Here is an 18,971-nt window from a genome sequence, read left to right as displayed (position 1 = left end):
GGGAGGTTGTAAAACTGGCCCTGGGACAAACCAACACAGAGTGTGGAACCTTGTGCTACACTGTCCTTCAGCTTTGTGCTCTCTGCCTTTTGATTTGCTGATAAGCCCTGGACAGATCATCTCAGCAGCTGTGAGCATGAGAAATGAGAAGCAGTGACTTTTTGAGTGTGCCTCAAATGTATATACTTATTATAATACTCAGCGAATTTTCTCCTTTAAAAATATAGTTGGACTGTCATTTTAACTTGAGGAGGGACACAAAACAGAATCAGAAGATGCCCCTCTACATTATAATGAGAAACTGGATTCAACTCTCCATCGATGATGATTAAGATAGTATATTTTGTATGATTAAGTAGTATATTACTACAAAAAAATATATTACTACATTAATTACTCCTCATGTAGCAGTTTGGTGGCCTAGCCCTTGTATAGGTGTTCAGTCATGGCTGTGAAATATACCAAGGGTACAATTCAGTAAGTAAACTATGTGTGTCCATTATGCACAGGAGTGATCAATGGCCTAACCTGGCCTCCCAAATCTCACCCCCCTTCCCCATTCCAACCTCAACTAATAAAGTCACAATATCTCTAGATAAATGCTAGAGAACAGGCTACAGGACTTTCCCAGAAGAAACTACATTTGCCATGTAGCCATTTGTAGGGAGACACTGTAGCCCCGCCTCCTAGGAGCTAACTACAGGTATGCTTCACCATACCTGTGAGGGCATGGGGAATTCTTAAGGGGGCGACAGACCTGGGAGCGCTCTCTTTCTGGGCTCCCTAGCCTGCTGCCTTAGGGCACTCTCTCTCTCTGGCTTGTGTTTGGCTGGTGTTTATCTGAATAAAGGCAACCTAACTCTTATAGTCATTGGCATTGCCACCTCATGCTATTTGTTCATGTTGAATTACTCCCTGACCAACAACATCTAGCCCTGGGTTATGGTAACAGTAATAAAACCTGCCTCACCAAGCTATGTCTGGAGTAGCATTGAAGTGTGCCTCTATTTCTCTGTTTTTCCTTAATGAAAACTTCTCCCAAAGTATTACTTAGGCCTGTACTGGCCAGTGTGGTTTTTTGACTACATTCTGCCTGTAAGCATTTGGATGGCAAGTCAGAAATTATACACTCTGTAGAAAGTGCATACTGGCTCCCATAGACTCAGTGTATTAAATGGCTCAATATTTTTAGATTGATTACATGTTATAATATTTTATAGGTATTGTTAAATAGTAGATATTGCAATTTAATTTCACCAATTTCCTTTTTCTTCTTTAATGGACTACAGGAAATTTCAAGCTTCTTGTACAGCTCACATTGTATTTGTGCTGGAGAGTTCTGGTGTCTGTGATTGTCTTGACGTCCCTCCACCTATGATGGGTGTTTAAGTCTCAGCACTTTACCCAAAACATTTACTTACTGCCTAGGGGTGCTTTGGGTTTTGTTTGGATTCTAAGAGCAGCATTCCATTCACTTTCGTTGATGTTTTCATTTCTCTTCTTGCCTTTGGGGACACTCATTCTCTTTCCTTACCAACAGTTCCTGTGTCTCCTTTTTTGCATCTTCAATGTCTTTTCATCTGCTTTTTCTATCCAGACTTGTTCCTCTGTAGCTCTTGTCTGAGTGGCTTTGGACACCATATGCAAAGACTTGCCCAATTTTGCTAAAGAACAGAAATGTATTTCAGTATATTAGAAGCTGAGACAGCCAGGAACAAGGAACAGTAGCTTCATTGTCTGGGGAGGGTCTGATCCCTGCTTTCAAGTTGGTACTCTATTGCTACATCATCACAAGGATAAGGGGGACAGGTCTTCATGTGATGATAGACAGAAGGGCTTGCAAGAACTTCCACTGTCAAGCTCTATATCAGAATGGCATGGTGCTCATAAGGATAAAGCTCTCGTGACTTAAATCACCTCTTCAACGCTCTACCTCTTAATACTTTAACATTGGCAACATCTTAATGGGGGGAGGCACAAACCATGTTGTACGTTTGTTTGTTTCCCCTGTAGACAGAAGCTCCATGGAACAAGGTCTTTTTCCGTTCGTCTACATCTTTTCACTAAGGGCTCCAAGCTGTGCTTGCCGGAATTCAATGATACCCAATTGGATCATTCCACTAGATTCTGCTGTTACCAGTTCCATGTATTTTAAAAGCATTTCAGTAATTCTTCTGGGTATAAGAATCACTAGGGAGCTTGCCTAAAATATAACTGTCCTGACCCCAGCCCCTAGGGATACAAATGCAGTAGATTCTGGGTGGAATCTGTAACATTTCTTAACAAGCTCCCAAGGTGATTTTGCTGGATAATGCAAGCACGCTTTGCAAAGTTTGTCTCACTGTTTCATTGTACCAGGTTAAGTTAATTTCTCTATTGCTCCCTTCTTGAATGTTGTTTCATGTATATCAGCAGAGTGTGAATCACCTAGGAACCTAAATATAGATCTCCTAGCCCCACCTCAGAGCTTGTGAATCAGAACTTCCAAGATGAGTCCAAGGAATCAAATTAAAAAAAAAAAAAAAAAAAAAAAAAAAGACCTCCCTTGGTACCTCTGCTGTAGCCAATCTTCTTCTAGCCTTGGAGAGTCCCATCTGGCCTTACAGACTCTCTGAGGAAGTACAAACTCAAGAGCAAGTGGGCGTTTTCTTTGTCATTTTAAGCCCATTTCTTCATCTGTCCCACAATGTTCGAAACTGCTGGTCAAGTCACTGTGGAATGAACTCTGAGGGTAGTCACAGTTGCCAGGTGCCTTTGCAGCTTGAATATTGGCCATTGTTACATGGACATCTCAAACATGTCTATTTTCTGATGGAAGGCAGTAAGTGTGGCATAGCTGCCTGTCGTGTTTTGGTGGGGGTGCCCTCTGTCATCCTTTCTGACCATTAATTTAATGTTTCCCAGGTCCAAGCAGACAACATGGCATACTGTCCCTCCTTATCATATTTTTACACTTTTCCAGCTCAACCTTTCCCTTGGATCTGTACAGGAGGACATGCTTGGACTGGCTTCAAGCTTGAAGTGTATTCTCTGGTCTCCAGAGAGATAGTAAATGGCCTCCCCACTTTGCCCTGGGGCCTACCTGGGCTGTACAGGTTGCTGAGGGCAGGTTTATCCTTAGGTTAGACTTCTGGGGTCAGTAACCTTGTCCCACTCCTGTTTTGGTACTTTCTCTTAAAGCAGAACCCTTAAATATTACCAAAACTTGCAACAAAGTGAAGTGATGGGGACTGGTCAAGTGGTTAGGAATAGAGTATACCAAGAAATGATATTCCCAGAGCATTATCCTTGACCTAAACAAGCTTCCCAGTTGTAAAGATAAGTCCCCTCCTGGTTAGTCTGCTTCCTGAGTACCTGGCCTTCATAGCATGCTGTTCTGGACTTAACCTTTAAATACTAGCCTCTTTGAATATGGTGGATTTGCTTGTGTTCCTTGCAGAAAGCCAGCTCATGCTCACAGGGAATCTAAAAACTAGTGGTATCATCCCTGTATGCCCCAGAGGCTCTGCAACCCTACTGTGTGCTCCACGTATTTGCATTTTAGAGTTTCATCTCTGGATAAGTGGCAAGTTTCATTTTTATGCCAGATAAGAAAATCGGTAATCAGGAGAAAACCCCTCAGGGAAATCTTATTCCCAGGTGAAGCTGCTTCTTTAGGATTTTGAGGTGAGGACCATGAGCTGTGATTTAGTAACAAAGTGATGTGAACTGACCCTAGAAATGTATATAAACAAGAGACATCTAATGAGTCCTGACAGTTCAAGGACTGAAGGAAACTAATCTTTTTTTTTTCCCTGCCCACCCAGTCTTCATACAAATGTAAATATGTCTCTTTCAACAAGTTGCTGAATGTGGTTTTAATTTATAAACTAGAGACCAGCCTTGCTGACTGTACACTCAGGACTGTCTGAGTGCTCTCTCTCTCTCTCTCTCTCTCTCTCTCTCTCTCTCTCTCTCTCTCTCTCTCTTCCTCCTCCCGTCTCACCTTCCTCCTGCCGTCCCCCTTCTCTTTTTCTCCCCCTCTCTTTTTTGAAATAACTGGTTTTATGGTTTTTGAACTGAACATTTCCCCTGTCATGTTTCTTCCAAAGCCATCGCTGACCTTGTTGTCAGAGGACTTTAAGACAAGAATAGACTGCTGTATTTCTTAAAGACGTTTTTGAAGTTCCCAGAGGAAATACATGCGGTTTTAAAACATAACTAAGTGAGTGGCTGAATCCACACTGAGATTGAGATTTGAAGAACCTGTCACTATAGCTGTATCACACTTTATACAGTGGATGCAGAACCCATTGTTGTTATTTATGACCCTTTCTGCCTTCCATTGTGGACTTCATCCAGCCTTGGGGAATTTACATCATTCCTAATAGCAAAAGGCTTTCTGGTTCCCACAGAGTTGTTCAAAGCCTGACTCATGCTCCTTATGTTAATTGTTCAGCTCTGAAAATACAGCATTTACAGGGTGTGGCTGTGAGGGGAAAATCAACTGTATTTACAGGGCATGCAGGACATGTTTAGAAGTGTTTCACACATAAATCTCCATCACTCCCAATCTCTCTCAGCCTCCCCTCTTTTGTCTCCCCCCTCTGACTTAACTTTAAGTATTCTTTTTCCAAAAATTAATTTTAGGGAACAACAGACTAAAAGAATGACACATTACAGTACAATATAATCCAGTATAGCTAGTTATACTCTGTTGACTGACAATTAAAACCAATTTAGATTACAAAAGGACATGTTTTTGAAAGATCCTGGCCCAGGTCTGAAGCAATGGCATGGCCCAGAGCTCAAAGACCCTCCTAACTTAGTGTTGTGAGCCCTGGTTAAATCAAGCCTTTTCGGATACCCTGGAATAATATATACTAGTGGTTGCCATCCTTCAGAATCTCAGGGACTATCCCTAATCACTCCTATGTAAGCCTACTTAAACAAAGATAACTGATAGGCACCAAGTGACCCTCATGGTCACAAGATTTTATATGAATTTGATGGGGAAGAAGACTTGAAAATACCAGAAAACAAGAGTAGATAACACCTTATCTGGGCTATCAGCTTCTAACCTAAGGGAAGAAATTCCAAAAACATTACATGGGTCAGCTCTGGCAAAGGTTGGCAGAACTTTAAATTTTGTAATTATCTCTTTATGAAGCTTTGTGGGTATGGTTTTAAAGGTAGATAATCTGTGTATAACATGACTGCAATGACTACTATAAGAAGGCACAGACTCCCAGGGTTTTGGTTGTTTGTTTTCTTAGTAATCAAGATTGAAAAACGCCATTTAAAAAAAATACCAATATTAAAAGGTTTAACTTGATACTGTTTTAAGACTAAGAAAGGCTATATTGGTAAATAGGGAAATGTGGAGGAAATCTCAGGATCGTCAGGATACTGGCTGTTGTCCTCTCACAAGCTGCTGGCTCAGGGATTCTGCCCTTTGGGGTCACAGAGAGTCCACATATTGTTCTAGATGTCTTGGGATCCGCATGTTTCACATTATGCTTTTGTATATATGTGGTACATACTAACACATAAATTGTGTAGACAAGAATAAAAAACTAGTTGTGACACCAGAAAACCCCAACTGAAAGTAGTTGAAACAGTAATCTGTTTTATTTAGTATTTACAGAAGTAAAGCTGTCCACCTGAGCATTCCTGGTGTAACTGTTTTCTCTAATGTTCAGCTAATAGACTCCTGTTTGAACCTTTGTTATCTTTTGGACTAGACAAAAAGAACCCTCCATGGAGTGTCTGACTATTTTGCTGAGTGTGCAGAGAGTTCTCCTTCTCCTGCTACAAAGCACAAGAGAAATGCTCTACAAGAAATGTAGGTCCAGCATGTTTCCTTTTTCTCATTTTCTGACTGCCTGTGTGGATAGTGTATCACCAGAAGCCTGTGACTTTTTGAGAGTGTTTGGAACCTAATCAGAAGCCCCTCTGCCACAGGGGCTTCTACTGGCCCACAGCCACATATTAATGCAGGCCCTTCCCACCTTCCTGTTGCTCTTGTATTCTGGACAGTGGGAATAGACTCCTTGCTTCACAGGTGTGTGTGTTGTAAGGAATGATTAATTACAAGCTCTTTGAAGATGAAAAGCACCTGCTAGTGGTGTGTTTCACACAGCTCTTGAGGTAACTGCAGACAGACCTAAAAACTGCATTCCCTTTGTAAGATGTTTGTTCTGACTTTAGTGTAATTATGGCAGTCCTTGGGCTCCTTAAGGCAACATATTTTGGGTTTTTTTTTTTTTCCACAAAGCTTAGCCAAAGTCAATAATCTAGCTTCAGTGCTTGATTTTAGTGAATGAAGAAGTTGGTTGCTATTTGTAAATGTATTATTGTCATCTCCTTGCCAAAACTAAGGAATTTAGTCTTTCAATTTCCTATGAAGTTTCTGTCCTACCCTGGAAGTTTGCTTTATAGTTAAAGTTTGTTTTGTCTTGTGTATCCTGTAGAAGAGGGAGATAGATGATAGATAGATAGATAGATAGATAGATAGATAGATAGATAGATAGATAGATAGGGTAAATATGCTGCATATCATGGTTGTGCTTTATTTAATGTTAATTTTCTGAATGTTTTCTAGGACTGACCAAGTCTGATTAACTGAGGCTTATTCCCATAGGGTTGATGAATAAACCTGGCACCTGCTGAGTAATAACTTAAAATGTCATGAGGGAATTTTCAGATTAGTGTTTACTCACAAATATAAACCATGTGTGTGCATATGTGTGGGTGTATGCACACATACTGTGCTTTGGATGTTCCTAAGCATTCCTTCCTAGTAAAAAAATCAGTATATCAACCCCAGGGAGTATTTGCCTCTGACATCTAAAACATGCATACCTGTTTGCTTTGGTTAAAGTGAGTCAGTTTTATAATGATTCCACCATGATTCCTTTGCTGAACCAGCAATGAAATCTTAGAACATATCCTAGTTTAGTGGAAAATGGGGAAGTTATTACTTAGTACAATCTGTATTAAACATAAATTTTGGAGATTTCTTAGATATGCTGGGGTGGGTGTTGAGGTGAAGCCAGTTGGCACATGCTTTGTTCTCAGGTGTAACAACCAGGGAATAGGGGTTTGGAGGAATCCATGCCATTGTGAACCTCACATGCCATACAATCTTTATTGTCTATTTTAGTGTGAGAAGAACTAAAGCAAAAAGCAGTGCTGGGAGCAAATCACAGACCAGCACAGACCTTGTGGGAAGACCTAGTGACTCAGTCATTGCCGTGGTACCAAGGAGGAGGGCCTCAGCCATTCTCCTGTCAGAAACTATGGGTCCAACACAAGATGACATAAAAGCAGCCAAGAGCCACCGGGGGCTTCCTGTTCAAAAGCTGGAAAATGTTTCTCAGACTCAGCCAGAAGACACTAGCAGCCAGCAACGGCCTCATCCTGGGGAGTGGTTAAAGACGGGGCTTCTAAGCAGGAGTCCTGTGTGTAGCTATGAGTCAGCATCACCAGGTCCAAAGCAAAGTCCACGAGCAGCCAAGACACAACAGAAACGCAGGAACTGTGGCTCTGCTGAAGTCTTTGACCACCGCAGCAGAGTTTCTCTTGGAAACGATGGATTAGTCCCAGGAGACATGATGGTAGAGAAGAGCACAGCTGTCAGTGTTTTGCCAGCATTAGAGTTGTCAGATACAGGGTTGCTTTTGAATCAAGATTTGGCGAAAGTCACAGCTAAAGAAGAGCTATATGCTTTGGAAAACCTCTCCTCCAGACACCTTATGACAAACAACCCAGGGCTGGTGCAGCAAACTAGCTCGCCTGCAGTTGATGAAAGATTAGCTACAGTTCAAGGCGGCCCAAGTAAAAAAAGAAAGAAATTGCAAAGTTCTAGCAGAGGATGTAGTGGCAAGAAAAACTTCAGTGTATAGTTCCTCTGGTTTGAAAAGAATTGAGTAATTAGTCTAAGCAAATATTTGGAGGTTGGGAGATATCTCAGCTTTTAAGAGCACTTACTGTCTCCAAGAGGACCCAGGTTGAGTTCCAAGCATCTACAAGGTAACTGGAAACCATCACGAACTCCAGATCCGGGAGACACAACACCCACTTTTGGCCCCCATGGGCACCAGGCATGCCCACGGTATGTATATGTACAAGGAGGCAAAACACACATACACATGAAATAAATCTTTAAAAACAAAACAAAACCGTTTGTGTTGGAATTAGCTTTCACGGTCACCTCCTGGAAGCTGTTTTTCTAATAGGCTTGTTACTTTCTCATCATGTTTATAACTGTCTCTAGAAAATATTGTATTAACAAAGAGCCCTACACCTATGAACGAGTAAGCCATGCCTCAGTAATGTTGGGCATTGTCACCCCATCACAATGAAGACCTCCTGATGGGATACAAAGAGACAGTGCCATGTGCTGCAGGCCAGTTCTAGGGCTGCAGTACTCTTGCTCCTCAAACTGAGTGCCTGACCATGAAAATAGGTTAGTGGTTCTGTGCGTAATGCAGGCATTGGAGTCTTCGAGAAACTAGGATTCTGAAATAACACTAAAGTTGATGATTCCCTAGGAATTATGTCCTTCAGCCTGGCCTCCATGGCTTCCATCAGCTGGAGCCACACGTGGACAAGTACCCCCCTGTGCTCCCTTGGACTTGTAGAGCATTTAGATTGGGTTCGGTGTGTGAGTCACTTAGTTCCCAGGTTCTATTAAAGGGTGGACACAGCACCTAGGGAGCTGTTGTAGCTGTAGTTGCCAGAGGTGAAGTTCTTCTCAGCCTTAGGTGAAGCCACGGAAGAGGTGTGTTCTGTGTAGCACGGCCTGACCCTATCCTTGTTCACACCTCCAATATTCCAGTTACAGTTAGGACAGACTAGAACCCAAAGGGAGCTCAGTGACCATTCCAGTTCCCAATTTGGAAAAATCCACAGGCCATTTAAATAACCTCTTTAGTTGTATAACCTTCTCTCAAGAAAGATAAGAAACTTAAGTTGTCAACATGTAAGTGTTATATCTGATCATCCCAGCCTCAGAAGACCAGAAACTGCTTGCTGGTGTTCCTTTCCTTCTCTATCTAGACTTTTTCTTGAGAGCCAATTCCAACCTGTTGAATCCTCAATGCAAGCATGAACAACCCCCTTATACACCAGGGTGCAGCTCACTCAGAAAGATCCTAAAGTCAAAACCAGACCTATCAGAATGATGGGTGCCTCCTACTCCAGAACTAAGATACTCTGACCCGAAATAAACAGGGTTTTAAATGTTTAATGGTTAAGGTCATAGTATTTAATTATACTTAAATGAAGGATTTGCTTTCAAGAAATGTTTTGTTTTTCAAATCTGTTCTATTGTAGGAGATAATGATGATTGTGACCAGTGAGGAAAAAAAAATAGTTGTTTGGACTGTATGTAGATGTATTCTTTCTCACAACCTTCATGCACAATGGATTTTAACAGGATTAGCAGGGAATTACTTTGGGCTCCCACACTGTGGCATTTGTTTAAGGAATTTTGCCTTTAAGCATTTTCCTGCAGTGTATCTGAAACACCTCTGCATCTCTTGTTTCTTGAATGGTTTTACAATTCTTTGAATATACAGACAAAAAGGAAAATTAATCCCAAGTGTTTTGTTACATATCAGGTGGACTATTAAATATTTTCTGCTATTGGGAATTATATGCAGTTTTTATATTCTTAACAATTATGATAACTTAGCATTTGAAAGTCTGAGACCCTATCAGTGTTGATAATCAAAAACAAGTTCTTCAACCCTTTGATACTTCAAATTAAATTTATATTCAGGTCCCTGTGATTCAGATACTTATAGGATTATGTCCATCTAATTCCCTTGATATTATTGTAACTGAAGAACTTGCTCATTATCTGGGATGCTAAGCCACCTTCATGTACTTTCAAATGACATTTTAATAAATGACATTTAAAATCCTGTGGGAAAGGCTGGGCCTGGTGCTATCCTAGAACTTGGGAGGCAGAGGCAGGCAGATCTCTGAGTTTGAGGCCAACCTGGTCTGCATAGTTAGTTTCTGGACAGCCAGAATTACATAGCGAGACCCTGTCTCAAAACAAACAGAAACAGACAAGAAGGGCATGGGAACAATCTGAGAATTTTCTTGCACAAATGCTTTTCTTTGCCACTGGAGGTTAACTCACCAGATATGCATATAATTCGTGAAGTGTACAGGGTCACTTGGCACTGAGAACAGGGTAATAGCTCCATGGTGTTGTTCCCTTATTTCATGCTAAAGAAATATGGAAATGCATTCCATTCTTTAAAAAGCAAGACTCATGGGCTGTTGGTGAAGTGGGTGCTTTGCTTGTGCAGGACTCTGGATTTGATCCCTCAGATACCAATAAGAAAGAAAAAGGCACACACACACACACACACACAAACATCCTGTATTCTGATTTCTGAAGAATGTAGCTTCTCTCAGGATGAACCTTCTCAAAGTGCATCTTGGAGACAAAGATGGTGTCTTATAAGTGCATCTTGGAGACAAAGATGGTGTATAACTGATTTATGTTTGATGTCGTATTTGGATTTCTGAAGAGATGGTGCCTTTGGTTTCAGGAAGAGTCCTGATTGGGGCAGACACGTAGTGCAGGAAACATCTATGCCCAAGTGAATGGCCTAGGATCTGTGGCGGCATTTGTGTTTCCTTAAGCTCCTTGGCAGACCTTACTGTAATATTTCCACAAAACGGTAGTGAATGGCTCTCTGAATAACAAGCAACTTTTCAAGAGCCAAAAAAACTCGCTGTGCAGCATGCTGGGACTGGAATATGGAAATTGTTTTAATTTCTTCTTTTCTCTTATGAGGAAATCACTACATTTGGTTTGTCAAGACAAGAGAGTTCATTCCCCAGTATTGAAACTGAGATGAACTGAAACATGTTAAAGCAAGTTAAAAAGAAAAAAAAAAAGTCAAAATTAAACTGGTTTCTCTTAAATAGCTTGAAGCTTTCCACAGTACAAAATAAATTAAGCATTATAAAATGAAGTTAACTCAAGTAATCACTCAGTACAGAAATCTAACTATATATATCATCGGTCATGCAGTTCCAGGGTATAATTAAATTCTCAGAAATCTGCAGAATCCCCTCTAATTTGGTTTCTATATATATTTAACAAGACAGAGAGCAAATATATGCCAGTGTGTAGCCTAACAGAGGGGCCTTGGATGAATGAAATTTTCTTTATCAGACTGGACTTTGAGTCTATCCAGGTAAGTTTCAGTGGCAATAGAGTGTCACCATACTGCATTAAAGTTTCTTTCACCAAAGATTGGGAATTATAGTTGATTGCAGCAAAACTCAGTGAAACCATGCATTTGGCTCCCCAAAGCATCTGATCAAGGCTAATAGGTGATAATTTGACAGATTCTCAGAATGAGTTTCTAGGTGGAATTGGACACTGCCAAATCTCCAGGAGAACGCTGGTCCTTTCATTTAAGGAACTTAAACAGTCTGAATGTCCATAGAATAGAACTGGATTTTGTTTTGTTTTGTTTTGTTTTTGCAGAGAAAATGTACCTGTTTTATGGATAAATATTTGGGTTTTATGTTGTGTCATCCAAATTGCTTACTTGGCGCAGGGGTGCAATGGGGTCCTCACTATATCCCATAGTTCAAACATAGCTCACACTGGCCTCGAAGTCTGGGTCCTGCCTCTGCTAGGAGTGTGTGTGTGTGTGTGTGTGTGTGTGTGTGTGTGTGTGTGTGTGTGTGTGTTTGTGTCAGAGAAAAACATGCTGTTCAAAAACAAGGGAATTAAGCTCAAAGAATGCATATCCAAAGCACCCTTTTCTGAACATGTTATTCTTAATTATGTTCTGCTTGTAACAATTTCTTTCTTCCCAGGGGCATTTCTTGGGTATTGGAAATCTTGCTAAGTTAAAGGAACCATTTGAACCACTACTAAAGATTTAGGTTTAGAAAACCTACTGAGAAACATTAAGATTAAATTTATCCCTACGGTTCTGTGCTGTCTTAACAGTAAGAGTCTGTTCCCACTGAGCTCCCAACTGAGTTTCAGTGGGCCTTTTAGACAGGGCTTTACATGATCTGGACACCTTCCCAGAGAACCCTGACATTCCCTACATGAACTCATTTACATGTTGCATGAGCATCTGGTCTTTCTTTATTCAGGACTAATTGAAGTTCGGCCCACCCCTTTCCCCATATCACCTTAGAATTCCAGTCCCTTGGGCTGCTCACTTACAAGTAGATTTCCCTGGTGGCCCTATACAAGTCCCTCCAAAAGAGTTTCAGTGTCAGTTTGGAAATTTAATGAGAGCAAACCCATTTCTTAGTGTTTTGGTCTTCCTGGTACACTGGCAAAACCCACACAAAAGATAACCCTGCTCTGGGCCTGGAACCTGGGCTGGAGAGCTGGAACAATGTAACAAGCAAGGTACTGCAAGCTGCAAACCCTGGGTCCAGGAGTTATACTGCCATTAATAGGTTTAATATAGGTTTTAATATAAGCCACTTAGCCTTCCAGGCTTCAGTTTCTTAATCTGTCAAAATTGTCTAGTATTTTAAGGGTAACCCACAACCTTTAAGTACTGAAATAAAGCATACCACACCCCTATGTTAATTTCTCCATCTGTTCAGAAATGCTTCCCTACAGTGGACACTAGTTGGAATCACCTATGTAGCTTGTAGCTCAATCAAACTCCCTGGGGATGGTTGGACCTGACTTTTAGTATTTTTAAAGACCCTCAAACAATTATTCTCATGTAATGCCATAGTTAGAACTACTTTTTCAATACGGGGTATGCTGAGAAGCTGGGTTGACAGACAAATACCCCTTTGGCCTTCTCCAAATTCAAAGAATACCTACCTTCAGACAAATGAATAAGAAGTCTTTAGGGTCGAGGTGTCAATTAGTAGCTATGCATTTTAATCAAAGGGATGTGTTTCCTTTACTTCTGAGGCTCCTGTATTCTGTCGTGTTAGACCCTACACATCCAAAAACATCATTCCCCACATTGAGCTATTGCTACCCTCATTCAGAAGACGAGTTTTCAAAGTGCCTAAATAATTGTCTGGAATTTCTACATAAACCTCTGGGGTTTGCCTTTGATCCACAATCATTAATATCATTAATAGGCTCTCTAAAAGCGCATGTGAATCTCAAGCTAGCATTTGGCAGAGCAACGGAAGAATGAATGCTTTTAAAATAGTTTGGCTCAGAAAGCGCATGTGAAATAACCCTGTGGGAAAATCAGGAGACTTTCTCATCCTGCAAAGGATTACCTAGGATGAGATACTGACCTTGCATTTTAAGTTCAGTTACATTTCTTAAAACCTCATTCATTACCCAGCCTGATTTATATTAGAGGGTGAAGCAGGCTGTGAGAGGCTTCCATGATGATGTGCAGTTTGCGTTTGTCTGTTGCTTTCTGCAGTTCCCAGAAGACTTTTCATAGTGTGTGTGTGTGTGTGTGTGTGTGTGTGTGTGTGTGTGTTCTTTAAAAAACAAACCAGCTTCTGCAGGAGATTTACTACAGCCTTTCTCTCAGCAACTAGCTGGAGACTTCTTTTCCTGGAGCTCTAAGGCAATCAAGCCCCAGAAGGCGAGTGTGTCAGGGTGAGCAGAGCACTGACCTCCACGGGGGAGAGGTCACCTCAGCACAGAAGACTCAAAGGGGAGGAAGAGAAAGCAACTCCGCAGCAGGGATTTGACTTGCTTTAGGGCAAAGGGGCTTCTATAGAGGAGTCCTCAGTCTCCCACGCCCTTTCGCCTGCTCTTCTATTACTGCTTGTCTTCTGCTCAGTGCACTCACTGCGCCATACGCACGCAAACACACACAGCTCTTACTCCTACTAAATGTCTCACACCCTTTCTCCACCTCCACCTGCCCCCAAGCAGTGGGCAGATTGGCAGCCCTTCTCCAGAGGAGGCAGGTGATGGATTGCCTGGAAATTTTGCTAGGCCCAGTGGCTCTGAAGACCTTTTTAGTTCCTCCCTCACATGCCTGTCTGGTGAGAACACTGAAGTTTCTTTCCCAAATCCACTGTGGGTGCCTGGGAGGGCTCATACAAGCTTATCTATTCTTGTTAGAGGAAGGCTGAGTTGGTAAATCAGTGTCGGACTGGGCATTTGGTACATAACATAGAAGGAGCCTAGAAAAAGCCTCCTTCCTCTAAGGATACCAGAAGCTTGTGAAACAGCAGTGTGGTTTTATTTACATATTCCCCACTTAAAATGCTACCCTGGTTAATAAGCTTTCTCCTTGTGCCATTCTGTTCAGTGGGAGATGCACAAGAAACACATGGAAAAGCTTTCTCGAGTGGCTCACCAGTGAGAAGGGCTCAGTCCAATGGAAAGGATCTCTGGGACCAGGAGCTGTCAGTGCAAAGGTGTAGGGGGCTGAGGCATGTATCTGCTGTCAAGAGTTTTATTGTGAAGCTAAGAATCTCTAGTTGGAAAGGACTCGGAGACAAACAGGCTCCATCCATCTATGAACTTTCTACAGCAAATTGCCATGCTTTCCCTTGACGGTGACATTTCTTATCAATCTGATGTTCTCTTGAACCCTGGTTGTACATGAATTGGGTTCTTGTTCTGCATGTTTCTTAGGTCTAATCCCAGATCATTACAATGTTTTAGGAATGCCTGCTAGCAGCTATGCATGTCTGCCTAGAACAGCTGCCCGGTACATGAGGGCAAGACAGGAGTGAGAAGGTTGGTCTTGACATTTAATCTGTTCTCAGTCCCGGTGGGAAGGGGACCACCATGCAATGTGAAAATCATGGAAGGAACATAATTGTTGGGGAAAACTCTATAGGGGATTCTTCCTTACAAAAAGTATTTCGGAAAGGCCCCAATCTAATGAAAACCTCTTAAAAGTAGTCAAACACTGCTGGGTGGTGGCCCACACCTTTAATCCCAGCATTCAGAAGGCAGAGGCAGGCGGATCTCTATGAGTTGTAGATTAGCATGGTCTACAGAGCGAGTTCCAAAACAGGACTCTTTCAGAGAAACCCTGTCTCAAATCCAAAAAGAAAAAAAAAAAAACCCTTTTAGATCATTCAATGCCAGGTCTGGAGTCCTCCAAAGTCAGGCACCTGATCTGGGTACTGATATTAGTGGGAGCATGGAGAAGGGAGAACTTCATTAGTCAAGGGATGTAGTCAGCAATGTATCCATCCATGCAGAGACCACATAGTTGTGTGGAATTTAACGGACCCCAAGTTGGTTTTGGTATGTTTGGTTATTTTTGTTTTGTTTTGTTTTGTTTCTTGTAGTCCTGTAGTGCATTCGCAACTTGAATGGGCTTTTCTTTCTGCTACACTGGTAGCAAGCACTAAGTTGATCGAGGAAAAAGTCAACCATTTGTATAGTCACCACTAAACAGAGCTTCTGAATGTGAGCACAGCTTGGTTCAAAACCCTTTACAAGAGGGCTGTAGCTTTCCGTTGCTGTATAACAAATCGCTATGGATTTAGTGCCTTGACAATGCATAAATCAATTACCTCATCATTTATGATACCTTTTAGCTAGATCCTCTGTTCAGTGTCTTATAACACTGAAATTGGGATATTAGTCACATTTTATCCTCATTTGAAGGCTCAACCAGGCAAAGTGCCATCCCTGAGCTCCCTTGCATTGTAACCTTTCTTGCAACAGCAGGTGAAAGGTGTCCATCATTCAGTTGACTATGCCAGGGATCTCCTAGAAGCCTTTCTTAGGTCTGTCATGAGCACCTCTCTACCTCATTAATGGAGAAACCTCCCATTGCCTTGATTATCTCACACACCGAGTCCACTGACCTGACTTCTTTTGGTGACCAGAGACATGTTTCTTCTATAAACAAACAAAAAAACATTACTGTGGTACTGTGACAATCCAATGACCCTGGGAAATTTATATTTTAATGTCCACCCAAGTAAGATATTACATTTATAAACATCCATCACTGTAGTACCAGTATTTGTTCAATAACAAGAGGCTAGGAATCCTTGGTGGCCATTACAGATTTTGGGCTACGACTAGATCCTGCAGCTTGTTGCTCTAACTGAGTACCTTCATCTTTTAATAGAGTTTTATCATATCACAGATGAAAACCTAATAGCAGCCTATTATTTTCTTCCTATAGTGTTTTCAATACTGTATGACAAGGAAATTGAGGCCCAAAGAATTCTGGAAATCTCCAAGTCAGTCCAAACTGAATGCAAAGGCCATAGTGGGAGAAAATTCCAAATGTGGATGGAAGAGCTGTTACTGAAATCAAGGAAGTCTGTCCCAAAAGCTCCTGCCTTTGAGCATAAGGTCTGGCTTGCACACCAAGAAGGTGAAAGTTAACAGTCAAGTGATGAGGCAGGCCAAAGTGGAAGCAGAAGTGCTGGAAGAAATATTTTAGAACCTCTCTGGTAACTGTACTACAGCCAGCATTGTCCAAATGAGAACTCACAGGAAGCTGGAGATGGTTGGGTGTGGAGAAAGGAGGGCGTGAAGAGACCTGACCCTCTTGCCATCAGCCCTTCCTGCTCTTTTCTTTATCCCAGGGGCATGTTGCCTTAGCTTTTTTTCAAACCTGTAGGCCATTCATATTCGCCCTATGCTGCTGCACTGTGATATGAATTTTCTAAAACGTATTTCCAACACTACAAAGCCATAGGGAGTATTTGAGTGTTCCAACTTGAACTTGGAGGATTCATATTTCAACAGGATGTAGTTTATCCAAATCATTCCTTCAAGGGTACCTGGTGCAGAGGGATGGGCTGGCCACACTCACATTATACACGGGGACAGATGGGTAAAAGATGACTCAATGGCACTGATTCTAGTTCATCAGCTTGAGTGGGAGAAGACAGGGAGTAGTAGCATTTTTGGTGAGGGAAAACAGAGCTATGACCAGGTAGTTGTGGAGACATGTCTGTAGCAGCCAGCTATAGCAATCAGTGGCCTGCTGGACATAGCCACCTTTGGCTCATTCATTCAACATGGATTGTAGTAATTTTAAAGGGTAAGATGATTTTTCAACGATAATGTAGAGGGAGCCTTCCCAATGAGGTAGGCATGCTTAGGGAACATGGAATGAGGCTTAATTGTGTAACTGCTACTACCAGATAGCCCAACAGGATGCTTGCATTGGGGAAGCAGGCAGACCCAGTAATGACACCACAGTTTTAAAAACGCTCCCATGCTCGTGTGTGTGTGTGTGTGTGTGTGTGTGTGTGTGTGTGTGTGTACATGTACAGAACTGCATGTGCACACAAGCAAGGGAAAGGTGAAACCTAGGAGACCTGTCTGTTTCCTCTCAGAACCCCCTTTCCTGCAATTCATTTTCTAATTCTATGAAGCAGAACCTGAAGAGGAAGTCCGAAACTTCCCAAGAACAAAGCAACAGCCCAAAGGGCTGGGACTTCATCTGTGCTTCAGAAAGCATCTATTGCTCCCTGACTGGGAGATGCCATTATCGAGGTAAATGTAGTTCGGGTATGTCACAGAGTCTTTTCCTTGGAGCCCCCATGAGCCCCATTTGCATTTATTTCCTGTTTAGCACTGATCACAGTGCTTCATGAAGATCTCAGACCAGGCTGGATCCTGGCATAAATCTGGTAAATTCCCAGATGAAGCACAACACCGAACAGCTCAGGAAGGAGGGGCTCCAAGTTCTAGCCCTGGCTGTTGCTGTCTGAAGAACCCCCAAACCTCTTGAGGCCTCAGTTTTGCCCTTCTGGATCCTGGGAAGATCACAGCTTAAACGAGTGTTCAGTGACTCTTGGATGAAGCCTTTTCAACTGCATTTCTCTGTGAGGATGAAGCAAAGACATTTTTCAACCTCCTTATGCTAATCACAGAGGGAACAATCAGTATGGCTGCCTGAGTAGTCATTAGGAAGGCAGCTGCAAACCTGTGCCTCCCCTGGAGTCACCAGGAGCCACACACACCCTGCCGGGACAACATGACTTTAAAACTAAGCTGTAACTTTCATGTTGCTGGTATCTGTTTTGGCTCTGGAGATAGAGAATTCAACCCTTGGTACTCTGGTGTGGGTATTTTTAGAGGAGTGGGTTGGAGAGGCTATGGGCAGACTTCCATTCAAGGCTCTTACTAGATTTAAGAGCCTTTTACTCTAAGATAATTTCCCTGACTTGCATATCACAGGTTAATACTGGACCCGTGCATAATGATACATAATTTGAGACTTGTAAAAGCTGCTTTGGACTTGAAAGAAACAAACTCTATGCCAGAAAGGTTGTACCTGGCATGCAAGAGCAAGTATTGCAGGTAGAATATATGTCCAAAGCAAGGGAGCCACACCCTTTTGACATGGTCGCAGAGGATGCCATACAGGTGTTAGGCCCCTTGACTGCCAGGCAACCACACAGGCACAGCCCTGCAAGCACCCACCCCAACCTTGCTTGCCCTTCCCACGACCACCGGAAAGCAATTGCTCACCAAAGAAAATACATTACTTTTAGTACACCCTGAAACATTGCATGAATTTGAAGTGATGCAACAAGATTGTCCTAATGGCTTCTAAACTTTGTTTTTAAGGCTTCTGGGACAAGAACCTCAAAGAACTGCCTCAGGGGGTCCCCCATTCTACCTTAGATAACCAAGCCATTTGTTGGCATTGTTAACGACTGACATAGTCTGAGCCAGGATGTTTAGCTGCTTGTGTGGTGAGGAAAAAAAAAAAATGTTAAGAAAAATAATTGTTGTTTTTGCAAACTATCTATTTAAAAACTGAACCTCAGGAAGCAGATTTGTGTTCCAATGCTCAGATGAATCAGAGCTTACAAAGTATAAATACACATTAGCAGGAGAAGGCTTCCCATAACCCGTGTGCTTATGTCTTTCCAGCCCGGGAACCTCTGAACTCCTGTTTCTCATTCCCAGTAGAGGCAAGAAAGCAACCCACAGTCAAAACGGAAGTGGTGGTGCTTCATTCAGCTGAAGTTCAAACCCCGATGGGCCTCCAGGATGATTTTTTGTTTTTTTTTAAAAGCAGCTGATACTTAGCAGCTTA

At 42.1% G+C, this 18,971-nt stretch overlaps 1 protein-coding gene across 3 annotated transcripts in view; it reads left to right on the top strand.

The window, feature by feature from the left end:
* The window catches only part of Slx4ip (SLX4 interacting protein), a 176,387-nt gene extending 166,474 nt beyond the window's left edge, over nt 1-9,913 (top strand). The window contains exons 7-8 of one of the 3 annotated variants that reach the window (XM_027421675.2): nt 5,724-5,824; nt 7,145-9,913. In XM_027421675.2, the coding sequence (XP_027277476.1) occupies nt 5,724-5,824; nt 7,145-7,886 (843 nt within the window). In that variant the 3' untranslated portion in view covers nt 7,887-9,913. The remainder of the gene's footprint in view (nt 1-5,723; nt 5,825-7,144) is intronic. The other 2 variants (XM_027421677.2, XM_027421676.2) reach the window with 2 other exon arrangements.
* The last annotated feature ends 9,058 nt before the right edge of the window (nt 9,914-18,971 follow it).

The sequence above is a fragment of the Cricetulus griseus genome, chromosome 6 (genome assembly GCF_003668045.3).
Source record: "Cricetulus griseus strain 17A/GY chromosome 6, alternate assembly CriGri-PICRH-1.0, whole genome shotgun sequence".
Lineage (NCBI taxonomy): Eukaryota > Metazoa > Chordata > Mammalia > Rodentia > Cricetidae > Cricetulus > Cricetulus griseus.
Note: the sequence above shows the minus strand (reverse complement) of the source record. Positions and strands in the feature narration are given on the sequence as shown.